The sequence below is a fragment of the Narcine bancroftii genome, chromosome 4 (assembly GCF_036971445.1).
Source record: "Narcine bancroftii isolate sNarBan1 chromosome 4, sNarBan1.hap1, whole genome shotgun sequence".
Classification (NCBI taxonomy): Eukaryota; Metazoa; Chordata; class Chondrichthyes; order Torpediniformes; family Narcinidae; genus Narcine; species Narcine bancroftii.
The window spans coordinates 277484793-277501808 of NC_091472.1; the positions used below are offsets into that span (position 1 = coordinate 277484793).

At 35.1% G+C, this 17016-nt stretch overlaps 1 protein-coding gene and 1 long non-coding RNA gene across 13 annotated transcripts in view; one reads left to right on the forward strand and one right to left on the reverse strand.

Moving 5' to 3' along the window:
* LOC138762000 (uncharacterized) overlaps positions 1-14718 on the reverse strand; it is a 34658-nt gene extending 19940 nt beyond the window's left edge. The window contains exons 1-2 of the long non-coding RNA XR_011356701.1: positions 14575-14718; positions 6883-6985 (exon numbers count right to left, since the gene is read on the reverse strand). This is a non-coding gene — a long non-coding RNA (uncharacterized lncRNA). The remainder of the gene's footprint in view (positions 1-6882; positions 6986-14574) is intronic.
* The window catches only part of LOC138761998 (von Willebrand factor D and EGF domain-containing protein), a 327980-nt gene extending 312716 nt beyond the window's left edge, over positions 1-15264 (forward strand). For 5 of the 12 annotated variants that reach the window (XM_069935108.1, XM_069935109.1, XM_069935106.1 and 2 more), the window contains one exon: positions 11680-15263. In XM_069935108.1, the coding sequence (XP_069791209.1) occupies positions 11680-11700 (21 nt within the window). In that variant the 3' untranslated portion in view covers positions 11701-15263. Of the gene's footprint in view, positions 1-11679 lie in introns of all 12 variants that reach the window. The other 7 variants (XM_069935111.1, XM_069935113.1, XM_069935115.1 and 4 more) reach the window with 2 other exon arrangements.
* The last annotated feature ends 1752 nt before the right edge of the window (positions 15265-17016 follow it).

Here is a 17016-nt window from a genome sequence, read left to right on the forward strand (position 1 = left end):
AACTCTGCTAGTCCTAGCTCCTCTACATGTACAAATAAATAAATACTTAACCTTCTGCTATTCCTAGCTTCTACATGCCTAAATAAAAGTTTAAACCACTGTTACTCACAGTTTTTCCAGAGACTCTCCTGACTCCTCACCAACTAAAAAACATACAGCACAGTAACAAAAAATTTTGGCGCACGGGTCCATGCCGCCCAATTTACACCCAATTAACCTACAACCCCCATTACGTTTTGAACAGTGAGAAGAAACCAGAGCCCCTGGGGAAAACCCACACAGACATGGGGGAATGTACTAGCCCCTGACAGACAGTGCATGACTCAAACCCCAGTCCCTATTGCTGATACTGTAAAGGCATTGCACTAACCACTACGCCAATCATGCCGAATCTCTGTCACATTGATCAGTGCATGTCTGCTAAATGCAAAGGCTCTTTATTTTCAAAGGTCTCATTTATTCATCTCTAATTTTAGCCTCTCATCTTTATTCATGCTTACACACCATTTATCAGCTCAATGTAATCATTTAGTGTCAGGAGGCCTGCTACCATTTCATGGCATCGTCTACTGATTTTAATGAAGAGGGATGCAAAATTTGAGATTTTCTTTTTTTTTGATCCACTGAAAATAATCAAGTTCCACGAGATAATAGATATGCTGTGATTAAGAGAAGCCAATAAAGAAGTTCTCACCAAAATGATTGTCAAGCAAAGCTTTGTATTAGTGGGAATTTAAATCCAAATTCAAACTTACACGTTCTAAAGCTCTTATAAAGTTAATGCTCTTTTTTTTTAAATTCTGTTGTGTGTTGAAATGGTTCAATGTAATTAAAAAATACATTTTATTTCTTTGACTATTAATTTTCAGCAATATTGAGCTGTCCAGAGTATATTAAATTAAGTACGAGCTATTCAACTTAAAACACTTAGCTAGAAATTTGTAGCAAGTCCAAAAAATAATACAGTGCTCTACAGTTAAAAGTTGTTGAACTCTAAATAGAGCAATTTTATACAGTACATGTTTTCGGATCCTGTTGGGAAATGTGCCCCTTCATTTGTCAGGAAAGTCTTTTGCTCTCCTTAGCATTTTTTATTAGCATTAAATTGTTTTTAATTTAGATATACTGCATGGTAACTGGCCATTTCAGTCCACAAGTCCATGCCGCCCAATTTAAGCCCCATTAACCTACATCCCTGGTACTTTTTTTTTAAATGGTGGGAGGAAACTGGAGTCCTCAGAGGAAACCCATACAATTACGGGGATACGTACAAATTCCTTGAAGAATGCAAGAGATTTTAATCCCGTCCCGATCGCTGGTGCTGTAAAGGTGTTGCGCTAACCACTCAGCCAACTATGTCTCCCTTATCTGATATTAGTCATGGAATAAACTTTTTTTTTCTAACCTCTGTTCCTTGTATGTTTTATTGAAAGGGACAACACTTTAAGCTCACTGAGGTTTCTATCCTCAAAAATCCTAAAACACAAACTCTCATGCTTTACATTCAGGTAGAGAAGCATTACTTAGATTGCCTTCATTAGGTGGGAGATTGAGTTCAAGGGCCATGAGGTAATATTGCAGCTCTACAAAAATCCTGAAAAGACACTTGTAGAATATTGAGTTCATTTATGGCTCCCTCAACATAGAAAGGATATGGAAACTTTTGAGTGGGTGCAGAGGAGATGACCAGGATATGGCCTGGATTGGAGAACATGTTTTGTGAAGAAAGAATAACCGAGCTCAAATATTTTTCTTCAGAACAACGGGGGATGAGAGACAATAGAGGTGTATAAGAATAAGGGAGGCTTATATAGGGTGGAGAACCAGGTCAGCAATACCAGAGGATATCTGTATAAAGTGAGTGGAGGAAAGGTTAAGTTTTTTCAATATTTTTTGAAATATTTTTTGAAATATTTTTATTGGATTCAAGCAGCATCTCTTCTCAAGTCACTGCTCAACAAAGGCACTGAGAGCCAAAGGCACAACTTTAATGTCCCACTCTGTCCTTAAGCCACTCCGACACAGGCCACTCCTGGGCTTGTTCCTCCTTTTAAGTAATGCTAAGTAATGAACACAACTACTGTGCAGGCTCTGGACAATTTTCTCAATTCCTCACACCTACAGCCCAATGATCCAATCACAGCCTCAACCCTTAACACTAATAAATCAAAATAAAAATATTTCTTTTTCAATATTTTTCATGGAATTCCACAGATATCATTATTTGGACACATCATAATGAATATTCATGTGCCTCAGGATGGATTAACTTGGATATTAAAAGACATTCTCTTGTCTCAATACTTGGAGCATATTTGCCTTTTTCACTCTCCATACTAACTACTAATTTGGTAATGAGATGTATTGGGTTCCAATTTAGAAAACATTTTGGTTATCATAGATTTTTATTAATTAGTCCAATTTTACATAATTCCTTTTTTTGTCCTCGGTTAAAGACATTGGATATAATCAATGGTCTAGGTTAGGTATTCACTCTTTCTTGAACTTCTATATAGACCAAAACTTTTTCTATTTTGACCAATTATCTGCCAAATATAAATTACCAAATCAACATTTCTTTCACTATTTATAGATTAGGAGTATTTTTTTTTAAACTCTTTAACATTGAGGCTTCCCCAAGTCTTTAATTTTAACCTTATCTGGGAAGTATATAATTTTTAGATCTAATCAGAAAGGACTGCTTTCAGCTTTTTATGAACTACTTTTAAGATTTAGCACTAATTCTTTATCTAACATTAAGAAAATGTGGGAACATGACTTTCAACAACTGTTTGCTGAAGATGCATGGTTTCTCTTTTTTAAAAATGTATATTCTTTCTCTCTCTGTGCTAAACATTCCATATTACAATTTAAAGTAGTTCCTAAGGCCCACTTTTCCAAATTTCAATTAACTATATTTTAACCCAATGTATCATTTAAATGTGATTAGAAGTGTACAACTCAAGAAGGTACTTTATATCATATGTCCTGGCTATATCCCTCCCTTTGTAACTACTAGAAAAAGGTATGTACAACACTATCTTTAATTCCTGATATAAATCTGTCTCCGAGCCCTTTTATTGCTGTTTTTATTTGGAATGAGTGGACCAATGGACTTAATTTTGACTCCATCTCAATCCCATTTTGCTGTAGTTTTAAGATCTTGTCCCTCCCATGCATACCCAATGTTTATTGGATTTTATGGCATCCCTCTCTCTAGAGAAAATTAAGTGTTTAACTACTAAAACGAGTATTTTTTTTCTCTTTGGGTTTTTTAAAAATTATGTTCAAAATTTATAGATCAATTATTTTTGCTTTTTATCAAAAGCATTTTTTATTTTTCTTCATTTTTTGAATTATGAGCATTGATGCCTGGCTTTGATTGTAATCACTCAGGGAATAGGTTGGGGTAAGAAATTACATTAAAGGTTCCCTCCTCCCCCCCTTTTTCATAGACAACATGGATCATATGTATCTCATTTACTGTTGTTTACTATCTGTAAATTTAATTTACTTTTACCTGATCTTTATATCATATACATCTATGTATTTGATATTATTATTTCTCAGAATGCAATAGAAAATATTGAAAAAGAAATTCCACATCAAAAAGAATACATATTAAAAGTCAAAAAAAAATTTAAAAACACAGAATACACTACACTCAGATCATACTATTAAGTGATATTAGGTAATATTTTATTATAAAAAGAAAATCTAATCCCACTACCAAAACCAAAGCTGTTTGGCAAAGAAAGGAAAAAAAAAATCCATGTCACAGTAATGTTTATTAGTCAACACCTCTGCATCATTACTGAATCAGAGATTTTGAAAGTGATTCAAAGAGAGTCCCCACAGTGTTTGAAAATTTTGAAAACAAATCTGATATTGAGCGTTGAATCTTCTCTAAATGTAAACATGACATAACGTCACATAACCATTGAACATGAATAGCTGGAGCATCATCCTTCCATCTAAGCAACACTGCCTGTCTAGCCACAAGAGAAATAAAATTTAATACATACAAATCATATGCTATTAAAGTTATGCCTCTCTCCAACAATACCAAACAAGAGAGTTAAAAGATTAGGCTTAAAATTTTAAAAGTACAGAAAAAGTTTGAAATATTGCCAATATTTCCCAAGTCTCAAAAACATGTGAATTAGTGATGCATCTCTATTGTTGAATAAAAGCAAGATTGTTTAACTTTGGACATGTGGGCCTTTTTGACTACTTTAAATTGTAGGAGGGATTGACAAGCACATAAAGATGGGGCATTAACCAATTTAAAAATTACATTTCAAGTTTCTTCATTAGATAGAAAACTATATGTCCTTTTCCTAGGCTTTAAAAAAAATATCTAAATTAATCCCTTTTATTCCCAGCAACATGTCATAAATGTTAAATATTGAACTATTGTAAAAAGGTTGCAAATTAAAAATTACATCTATTAAATTCTTATCTAAGATCTTAGGGGATGTATGTAATTGAGATCATGAAAAATCTCTAATCTGTATCTTTTAAATATCTAAACAATAAAAATGAGTATTTGGTAAGCTATATTTAACTGACAGTTGTTCAAAAAAAGCAAGACTCCCTTCAATAAATAGATCTTTAAAACATTTAATATCTAATCCAGTGGTTCTCAATCTTTTTCTTTCCACTTGCATACCAAGTTAAGTAATCCCTATGCCATTGGTGCTCTGTGATTAGTAAGGAATTGTTTCAAGTGGTATGTGAGTGGGAAGGGAAATTTTAGAAAAACTGCTCTAGACCCAATTGTTACTGAAATATTTTGCTTGAGAAAAATTGTCATTGGCCCATTTCCTTTGGAGTTATTAATCCGTGCATATAATGAGTCAATTAGGTACAATTAAAACAGTGGTTTTCAAAATTTTTCTTTCCACATTCATACCACCTTTAAGCAATCCCTTACTAATCACAGAGCATTTATGGCATAGGGAATACTTAAAGTGGTATGTGAGTGGAAATAAAAAAGTTGAGAGCTACTGATCTATATGATCCTTTAAAAGCTAATTAATCTAAAAAAAATCATTACAATATTATCCTTAGTAGAATTGGAATTATAAATTTCAGAATAAAATTCCATAAATGTATCATTTATTTCTAAATGATCAGTTGTCATATCACCATTAGCTTTACGAATTTCTTTAACTTGTCATTTGGCTACTAAAAAATTTAATTGATTAGATAATAGTTTACCTGTTTTATCTCCAGGAATATAAAAATGACTTTTAAATTTCAAAAGTTGGCTTTCAATTGGGTATTTTAGAAGAAAATCATATTTAGTTTTAATTTCGACACGCCATTTATATAAACCAGGGTCTGGAGGAAGAGCATACTTTTGATCTAATTGTGTCAGTTGGTTAGCTAAATCAGTTTTCTCTTTAGTGGCATTTTTCTTAATATTTGAAGTATACCAAATAATTTGCCCCCTAATGAAAGCGTTGAATGCGTCCCAGACAATAAGACGGAAATATCTTCAAAAAATAAATGAATTTGTTCCTCCAAGAACTTTAAAAAAAATCTTTATCAGATGGTAAGATTGAATTAAAATGCCAATATCTGTTTATTTGGGGAAGATCAAGGAAGTTTAAAGATAAGAACACAGGAGTATTGTCGGAAATTACTATAATTTTTATATTCACGAGATTGAGTTAGTGGGATCATTTGACTGTCAATATAAAAGTCAATCCGTGAATATATGTGATGAACATGAGAAAATATGCATACTCCCTATCTTTTGGGTGAAAAAAAACCCATCAGACATCAATAATACCACATTTTAATAAAAAGAATTAAATGAATAAAGCCAATCTATTCAAAATGGCTGATTTAGAAGATGAGTGGTCCAAAACTGGATCTAACCAGCAACTAATATCTCCTCCTATCTGAGTTAAAGCTCAAATCATTCAAGGATGAAAAACAAATGTTCAGAAAATCCAGGGTCATCCACATTTGGAGCATAAACATTAGCAAACACTATTAATTTATTATATTTCCCTGGCACAATAACAAAATGACTCTTTATCTGGCACAGCATTATGTTGGACAAAGGAAATTGTAGGATCTATAAAAATCGATACCCCTCTGGATTTACCCTGAAATGAAGAGTAAAAATTCAATCTATTCAACTGTCTAAAAAGGTGTGTGTTGTCACTGTTGCAAACATATGCTTCTTGCAAAAATATAATTGGGTCCTTAAATTTTTTAATGTAAGCAAAAATCACATTTTATTTTGCCAGGTGATTTAACCCTTCAATTTTAAAACTAATTAAATTAATAATTTGATCAATTTTAATTATTTTAAAAAAGAGTCTAGCGAATAAGGAAATTATTTCAATTATAATGAACAGGCATTGACAATCAGATAACCAAAAACAGATGAGGCTTTTCAAACCACAGAAATGTTAACAACCCCCCCCACCCCACCCTCCTCTAGACAGAAAGCCAGCTGATAGACAGATAGTACACTACTAATTAATTTGCCCATCCCCAAACTCTTCTCCTGACAATATTACAATGTTATAATGAAACAGTAAATGGGTTCCAGATGAGACTGCAGCTAATGCCAGGAACAGAAACAGAGATAATCATTGTTTTCACAATATTAATAACACACTTTAATCTTAAAGAATACCCAGATATTAAAAGAGTAATTTAAAAAGTTAAATCAGGATCAAAAAAAACATAACATTTTCTAACCTAAATGACTAAAAAATATATAAAATGTCAAAAAAAACTAATCAAAATGTAGAAACATTTGAGGCATTGACTCGTTAAATCTTTATTCTAATAATTAAAAACTAAAAGATTCAGGAAGTGTATCATCTACAGAAAATTAGAGAAATAGTTACTCACATGGAGTGATAATAGATGGCAGATCTTCTTCCATACATTTCTGGGCTTCTTTGACGGAATGGAACCACTTCTTAGAATTGTCTTCAGTGTGATCCGAAGAACGCTAGAAAAAAAAATAGAGATGGCTTCAAAACCTTGATTGTAGAATTTCAATATTATCTTCTTACATTTAACATGTGCACTCCTAACCGCGGGTGAATAATCCTCAGTGATTACAGAGGTCAGAAGATTAGGACAAGATTCACGTAATAAAATATCCTGAGTTTGAAATTCAAGAAAGCGCACTCTAAACGATCGAGGTCTCTGACCACGAGCTGGTTTAAAAGCCAATGATCTATCACATGGAGAGTTGGCAAAACTCCAGGTCCAAATAATTATGACAAAACTTGCAAAGGATTTAATAGGTTGCCACCCTCAGTTAACTTTTCCAAGCCCAGAATTCGTAAGTTATTTCTTCTACTTTTGTTTTCTATGTTGATAATACTCTGCATTAATTTTTCATTAATCTTTGATAGATTTTTTTTTTTTTTTTTTTACAGAGCTTTTGCCTCTCATCCATTCTTCAATCCAAAACAGTTCGATTAACTTGGATATGTTTATCATTTCCTTCTAAGGTTTTTTGAAAAGAATCCAATTTTGCATTCATCTACTTGAACTCATTTCTGAATTGTTGTAATTCATCAGAGGATTCTTTGCTAGGTTTTGAAGCAATTCCATGATCGATTCTGAAGTGACAGGAAGGTCCTCTTCTTTTCTAGCACTTTTAGTATTCCTTGTCCTAATCATATTAAAGACAGTTACAGTTGTTAATCCAAATAAATTCAGTAAGCAATATGAAGCTTAAGAATAAAGACTTAAAAAGTTTGGAAACAATATGGTAAGTTGGAGCAATTTCAAAAATCAACGACCATTAAGTTTTTTTTATAAAACACAGAGAGTTGTGGGTGCTTGGAATGCATTGTTTTGGTGAAGTCTGGTACAATAGGGACATTTAAATGACTCTTAGATAGGCACATGGATGAGAGAACAATGGAAGGGTTATGGGCTCCGAGGTTAGGAAGGGTTAGTTTGATAGTGGAGGAAGTTAATATAGGTCAGCACAACATTAAATGGTAATTCTGCCTCACCTGCCGGAAAAATAATTTCAGGGTTGTATGTAATATCATGTGGGTACTGTGACAATGAGTCTGAACTATACACTGTGGTCTGAAGGGCATGTACTATTTTATCTGCTATGTACATTTCCATCAGTTAAAAGGAGCAGGCAGAGCATGGCCATCTCCCTGTCCAGCAGGTTTCACAAACAGCGGCCCACAACAATAGATTAGCTCTAAAGAGAAAACCAAGAGTGAGTGAGTTCTATGCCTATGTATGTGATGTTGCTGTTTTCAAACAAGGAACAGCATGAACAAGAAATAACAAGGTGACAAAGTAGTCTTTGGGAGTCTTAATCCATACATAGCTAACATGTGATGGCCACTTTGTTCCTTGCAGTTGGAGTGACCATAAAAATTTTTAAAACTACTGCTTAGAAATTATATTTTTTAAAAATCTTACAATGCTCTTTTAGCACCAATATATATTTGGCTTTTCTGCCAAAACATAAGGGCTCAGTGAATTTAAAGGAAACAGAGGGAACATTGCCCAGTGAAGCAAATCCCAAGCTCTTGGGATTCCTGAACAACTTTAGTTTTAGATTTTTTTTTTCTCTCTCAGCAAACTATTCCTATGTAATCTCTCTACTCAGAGAGGCCAGTCGCAGATTGGCAGATTGCTTCGCTAAGCACCTCCACTCCCTCCACCACAACAAATACCTCCCAGAGGCCAAGCATTTCAATTCTCAGTCAGACAGATATACTCACATGTTCGTCCAAGGCCTTATGTCCCACCCTGACCTCCCACAGATTGGAAGAACAACACCTTATTGTTCCTGGACAAAGTGGTGACTCTCTGTCTTCCTTATTGTTGACAAAAGTTAAAGAATTTCATGTATGTTACATTCTAAACAGAAAGTTCCAGAGCATGACAATAATGGATCCTTTAACTTTATTTTCCACATGGGCACTCTCCGGCCAGATGGCATTAACAACAGCTTCTCTGCTTTCTGCTAACCAGCTTACCTTTTCTTTCCCCTCTCCTTTCCAGTTCTCCCTCCTTCCCCTGATTGCTGCTGTCCACTCCCTCCATTTTCCACTTATCATTTCCTGCCTTTGCCCCCACCTCCCTTTTGTTCAGATGTCCGCCGACACTCTTTCATAACTTGATGAAAGGCTCAAGCCTGAAACGTCGGTTATGTATTTTTACCTTTGCTATATAAAAGACACTGTATGACCAGCTGAGTTTCTCCAGCACTTTGTGCTTTTACTTCAACTACGGTGTCTACAAATTTTCGTGATTACCTATGTAATCTCTCATCTTCAATAGAGATCAACAAATTAGTTTGGGAAGCTGCATTGATGAGGATTATGAGACCTCCACTGAGAGAGCAGCCCTGGAACAAGAGCATCATCTTAAAATAGACGAAGAATGTGGAAGGTGTTTCAATAGCGTGCATTCAGTACAAAAGCTCTGCAATTAGGTCTCCCAATGTCACCAGCTTATTCATTTAAATTATGGCAAAGTAACACAACAGCACAGAATGATCCTTGCTCAACTGTAACTGGTTATCAATTTTAGTCAACAAGGACATTTATGAATGAAGACAGCATTAGGGACACTAGACTGCAGAAAAATATCAGACATGCTAACATGGTTCGGTTCTGTCCTGTCCAGTTTCCCCAATGGATGCAGTGACCAGGATCTTAATTGCAAAATAATTTTAGGTTAGTTCTACTTGCATGTAATTTTCCAGACATTCAGTTTCTAGCTTGAAATTGGTCTCTGAAAATGTAACCCAGAAATCAACACAGCACTCTCATCTCAATTTCTCCTAAACTAATTTGCATCAATGTATCAGCAACAAGATTTTTGTAGACGTGGACCAAATGCAGGCAGCTGATTATCAGCCATTACATATTAAGTCAATCAGGTCACCATCTGTGAAACTTGAAATAAATTTGTTTTCTCTCTTGCCCAGTTTTCAAAACAAATCACTGTTACAAAAAGTTTAAATTACTCCACGTCAAATTTTATAACTGAGAATTGTTAATCTAGTCTTCAAAGTGTATAGTGTAAGTGATACATATTGGGAGGAATTTCGTAAACTTAGAGTAAGTTACATACATACACACATTTTAAAACAGATCTTATTTGAAAGACTGAAGAATTCATATTCAGTAACATTGCAGGATCTTTGGAGACTTTTATGCACATTTCACAAGTAGGTGCTAATTGAAATGACATCATGAAATGAATTGGAGACAGGCTGGATGGTTGGATAACTACAAGGCTTCTGACCTTTCTGCAAAGTGCTCACAGAAGGGTCACTCCTTGGTTTTGTTCACCTAAGACAACAGCTTGACCAAGAGAGGAGAACTCCTGTGGTTTGCTGACGAAGGTGGGGTTTTTTGCAGGTGAGAGAGTCACATGGGCTTTCTGGCAGTCTCGGTTGGTGAGAGAGAGAGAGAAGACAAGTTCAAGAAGCTCTCTCAGTTAGTGTGTGCAACACTGAAAGCAGCTGAACAGTGCAAGCCAGGAAGAGCTGGTTGGAAACAGAAAGTTCCAGAGCAGTGGATGGCTGGAAGTGCTATCTGTCTGATGTTTCTCTTGGAATAAGGAAAACAGAAAGGAACTCTGTAATAGCCTGAAAGAAAGAGGTTACCATCTGGAAAACCCTAATGGGACAAGTTTCATCAGCGAGACATTGAGGTGACTAATGGTGGTACCTCAGTTGTGGAAATCTTGGAACAACAAATCTCTCTGCAAACCCTACAAGAATCTCCCTGAGCAGTAAACATTTACCTTTCGAGCACCAAACCCTGGTGAACTTTATACATGTTAAATTCTGTGCACAGTATCAGAATTGCCTGCATCCAGAGAACTTGGAAGAAGGAGAAGAAAGATTGAACTGTGAACCAAAGAACTTCACTTAAACTTGCACACACATTACATACACATGTGCTTAGAATTAGAAGGGGGTTAATTTGGGTTAAGTATAGAGATAAGTTAAAGTTTGATTCTGTTTTCATGTTTAAAGATAATTAAAAACAACTTTTGTTTAAGTAAATACTTGTCTTGGTGAATGTCTATTGCTGCTGGGTTTTGGGGTCCTTTGGGCTCATAACAACAGAATAACATGTACTATTCACTTGGTGCCCTTTAAACCCTGTGAGAAACATCTGAGGACATGGTAACCAGCTGTGCACATATAATAAGCATGAAATAAGTTACACAAATAAAAATATAACGAGGGATCTACTTGATCTGCCAGTTATTAAACCTGAGTACCATTTTAAATTTTATACATACAGCATAGTTTCGGGCCATGAGTCCATGCTGCCCAATTTATACCCCATTAACCTACATTCCCAGTATGTTTTGAACAGTGGGAGGAAACTGGACCCCCCCAGCCAATACCCATGCAGACATTTGGATAATGTACAAACTCCTTACACACAATGATTGCCTGTGGGATTTGATTCCCGGTCCAGTCTCGATCGTTGGCGCTCTCAAGGCCTTGCACTAACCGCCACACCAGCCATGCCACCCTTTTTTAATGATTTAATAGAATTCAGTTATCTAACCTCTTTCTAAAAGGTCTGTTCAGAGTAGTTACCATGCCAATCAATGCCTCCTACATAAATATAACAATGCAAAAACTGATTTAATTCATACCATTGTATTTTCTACCCATTGCAGCTTCCAGTTGGGCGTGGATGATAAACTGGAACTACTACAAGTCATTATATTGACTAGTGAGCAGCTACATCAAGGGATAATGCATTCAAACAGCTGTACAATGAAGTGATGTGAGGAAGATATCAAGGTGTGTTTATTTTCACATCAATACACCTTAAAGAAGTGATTTAAACTTCCAAAAAAAATTATATTGCCGCATAACTAAAATGTTAATTGCAGGAGGCAAATATGTTGATGTAAGTTGTTGTATAATTTATATGTAATCAACTCATTATAATCTTGCAGTCATGTTACAGGATGGTAGGCTGTTTGTTTCTGGTATCTGTAGTCTCACTACCTCATAGACATAGATTCTTACTTCTTCACGGGGCATCTGTGTCAGCTAAGACAGTTAATCTTGACACTGTAGTTTTTGCAAGCTGAATCTCACCACACATGACTATTGACCTGGATTATATTTATAAATTCTAACATTCTGTTCTCTGTTTATATTGCAATGGTGCTAACATTTTAGCCCCCCCCCCCCCCCACCACCCCCATACTGTTGTTTATTCCAATAAAATGCAAATAATATTGGAGTCAAATTCCTTGTTTTATCATTCTCCTTGTATGTATTGCAAACAAAAAAATTCAATGGATGACCATTCTCATCACAGAACTCTATTTAATTTGGCAACAATCGAAAATCATAGATAGAAAGATCAACAGGGTTGATTAATAAGAGAAATTAGACTTCTCTGAATTGATAAGAGCAGTGGAAATAAGATTGACATGTTTTGAAAAAGTGGGCATCTTTTTTTTAATGTTTCAGTTAGTCCAGAAGTGCTCAGCACCAAGGGCACTGCAGTAGTGGAAAATGTTCTTTCCTCACAATTGATATCAGATTCAGATGTATTGTCAGAGTATATCACATACAATCCTCAGATAGGCAGAATTATAACTTATTGACAATGCAAAAGAAAAGCTGACTCAACGTACACATGTAAACATATAAAAAAGGTAAATAAACTGTGCAATACAGAGAAAAAAAATCAATAAAAGGCAAAAGTAAGAGTCCATAAATAAGTCCCTGGGAAAGCAGCAGCAAGAACAGAGCTTGTGCTGGGTGATGTGGATCCTTGATGATTGCTGCTGGTCTCCGATGGCAGTGTTCCCTGTTGATGTTCTCAATGGTGGGGAAGATTTTGCTGTGATGTCCTGCACGGTGTCCACTATGCTCAGATCCCTCATGTGACATCCCTCAGATTAACAAGATCAAAAAAAATTATAAATACTAAAACCTCCATCACTGATTTCTGCTCATCCTTTGAATAAAGGAATTGCATTTTGGAAGTGAAGACAGGGACATTTTTATTAAAACCTTGATTTGGAGACTAGTTTAAATATTTCTAACTGCAGGAACAAAGCAATAGTGAATCAAGTATAACTTTCAGAATTCTGCCTCTCAAAGCTATTTCATAGCCACACATCTGATGGAAAAAGATTAGGAAAAATGTTAGAGTGCAACTAACTGAGTAGATTTATTGAAAGGTCACCATAGGCAATATATACTTCCCTATAGTAATATTCTATGGATCTTTACTCTGAATGAATATCTAAAAATTATGGGCTGTGCCATACAGGGAAGTGTGTAATTGTATGTAAACAATAACTAATTGGGGTTGAGGGAATAATTTAATTCAATCACATTCTCATAGCAGAGAATTTACTGCAAGAATATACAACATTACAGCAATTACATCAGTGTAACTTAGATTTCAAAATAAATGTTATTCAGTCATATGAAACATCCTATTTATGTCATGAGGATTCAGTAAATCAGATCCCCAGATAAATGCCTCATTCAAATAGACCCACTTGCATCAGGCAGCAGCTGTTGAAAGAGAAATGGAGTTAACTTCTCAGGTCAGTCCCTTTGCAGAACTGGGAAAACAGAGAAATTTGTGAGTGGCCTGTTGCAAAGTGGTTAAGAGTCTGACAAAGGAAATATGTCTGACTGGGTGAAATCACACTGATATGCAGTAGATTAAACCATCAGGTTGCTAGGTTGATGGAGTGGAGTTAGAGTGAACATATTTAAAAGAAACACATGAAAGCTTACATTGGACCTCATAATAGCAATGTGGGAGGTCTCTGAAAAGAGATGGTAAGAATAAAATTGTGATCCCTAATTTTTTTATTGCCCTCCCACTCTGGCCTTTTTATCTATGACCTTCAGCATTTTCATAATTATGCCTAATATAAGGTTGAGAAGCAGCATCTCATCTACAACTGGAGCTAGCTGGAGCTTTCTAAATAATCAAATTCAGCTTTCTCTAATTGCATTAGAACCGTTCAGTTCTATTTGAGAGTTATTCATCTGTAAGAAACTTAGGTTTTTGTTTTAAATTATTCACCAGCATGTCTTGACCCACTGAGCACTTCCTACAGCTCCGACCCACATTTCAGAGATTGTACCTGTTCCTTTGTTTGTGTTAACTCTCTCCTGAAGCATTCAATCAGATTGTTGCAATCTTATTACCTGGGCACTTCTGCCCACACACTACCAGAAATATTCCCTGTCTCTCTGCAATCTAAAACTAGCTTTCTCAGTTCTAACCAAATGTAAACTCTATTTCTCCCTCCACAAATGCTGTCTGACTCAGAATGTTTCCAGCATTTTTTTTAAATGTCAGATTTCCACAGCATCTGAACATTTTTGATTTTCATTATCCAACACAAAACTCAGTTTTAGATTTAACTTGGCAATTTTGTTTCCAGAGAAGCCCATTCTTTAATTATTTAATTGTTTGCAACTCTATCACTGGACAAAAGTGAGTGGCACGGTTAGCATAGCATTTAGCTCATGCTATTACAGCGCTAATGACCCGGATTTGATTCTGTAAAAGATTTTACCTTCTGACCGTGACCATGTGGGTTTTCTCCAGTTGCTCCGGTTTGCTCCCACATTCCAAAGACGTGTGGCTTGGTAGATTAATTGGTCACATGGGTGTATTTGGCTGCGCCGGCTTTTGGGCTGGAATGCCTGTTACTGTGCTGTACTCTAAATTAAAAAGGAAAGAAAAATTTAAGACACCAAATTAAATAGCACAACCACCTTATAAAGTAAAATCAGATGAAGTGTGACTTTATTTTTTCTTTACTATTAATACAGTAGATAGAGTTGCAGCATTTATTAAGTTTTAAGCTTTACACTGAGGTTGTATACATTGTTTGTTCCACAAGGATAATTCGAAACAAGCTGTCTTTACCTCCCAGTGTTCAGCTTACATTAATTCTATACTGAAAATGGGCAATTTTGTAGATTTGATTGTTCCTCCTATAATATTCAACCACGCCAGGGACTAAAACAGTACATGAACTTTATTTTGACATTTCCACTCTTTTGTAACAAACTAACTTATTGATTTAATGAAAATATTAGTTTTATGAAAAATGTTTTTGTACAATTTATTTATGTATATAAAACAAGAAATTGAGTATATCATATCATAATGTTTGAAACCATGTTTGTAATATTTCTAGTTCATTTGTGAAAATTAATATTGAATTGTGATATATAAAGGCAAGATGGATAATACCATACATATGCTTTAATAAATTGTTTTGAAAAACAGCTTTAATTGATTTGTTGCCTTTAATAATGTTTTGGTTAAATACAGTGCAACTCCAATTATCCAAAATGATCAGGATTGGGCTATTTCAGATAAACGATATTTTCAGATAACTGGTCATTTTTTTTAAAACAGCCCAGTAGCAACATCAAGTCACTTGTAACAGTGTTTAAACAACAACAAACAATAAGGGAAGGTATTTTAAGCATTAAAATAATGTTTAATTCTCACCAAAAAAAACAACCCGAACAAAATAAGATAAATCTGTCACCACAAACTTGGAATTCTACTCAGGTTTTTCCAAAATTCCATTTTTTTTTCCAATCTGTGACATCAGTTTGGCTGTGAAAAAACATTTGGGTAACTGAGGATTTCTGATTGTTTCAGATTATCATTTATTCAAAATTTTTTGGAGGTGGAATGACGTCATTTCAGCTTCAATTTTTTGGAGATAAATGAGGATTCCTGATTTATCCGAAATCTTCAGTTCTAAAAAAATTTGGAGCTGAACAGACATCACCTCCGGGTCCAAAACGATTTGGATAACAGCATTTTGGATAATCCGATTTTTGGATCATCAAAGTTGCACTGTATTCCTCCAAGGCAATCAAGCAAAGCTCCAGGAGATGACTATAGCCCATTCCCCATCATTGCTTGAGCCAAACAACAATTTAGCAGACTATAACTGAAAATATCCTGTTCACTCAGGAACTTGTTAAAGGGCTGCAGCAAATCCATTTCCATCACAATGTGATGTTTTGCTCCATGAGCAATACTCTTCCAATTTCAATTTAAGGAGAAAAATGGACATGAATGGCAAGCAATATATTGTGCCCTTGAAAATAGAAGTGCTAAGAGCACCAATTTGTTTTCCCAAGAGCAGGGTTTATCCAGACTGCAAACTTCAGGCCTAACTATTCCAGTATGCTAGAAGTTTTGTAAGAAATTGACACGTTAAAGTTGATCAAAATAAATTATATTTCTACAGTACATCATTTGCACTGAGCTATCTATAATTCAGTCAGAATGCTTATTTTTGACAGTTAACATGCTGCAATTACTGTGTGGGGTGAGGATAAAAGCAGAGCTGGACTGAAAATAGGCTTATGTACTCAAATTACTATATTGGATGCTGATTGGTGCCTACTGAACTATGGCAAAATTCTCCACTCAACAAGAAAAACAAACACAAAGAGCTTAGTCCAAATGTTCCATAATACCGACTTTGCAATTCAAATGGTTTGCATTGGAGTTAGTGATGAACGGACTAACGAAAATCTGAGTGGACATGAAAACAAGATGAAGTTAGCTTGCTCAGCACTTAGGTCAACATCATATCACTGTATCCACTTTACCTCTACATTGAAATATTGAAGCAAATTAAAGTGTGAGAAAATAGTTTTGACTATTACCAAATCAGTTCCACCTGTAAACAATGGATTTAAGTCAATGACATTGTTGGCAGTAGATCCACCTGATGATTTTGCTAATTGTACATCTAAGTTAAAAAATCATCACGTGAAGACGAGCCCAAGTCTTAAAAGTATATTTAGCAAATATCGATAAACAAGTTTCAGCCTAAAAAAAAAGTGATGTCCTAGATACAAAAAGCAGATTAAAAGTCTAAAATAATCAGCTTCTATTTTTCACTAGTGCAACATAGCTCTGTTTCGAATCAACATGGTGCAAACTTTGGTTCTGCGACTGTTATGCCAGAAAGTTT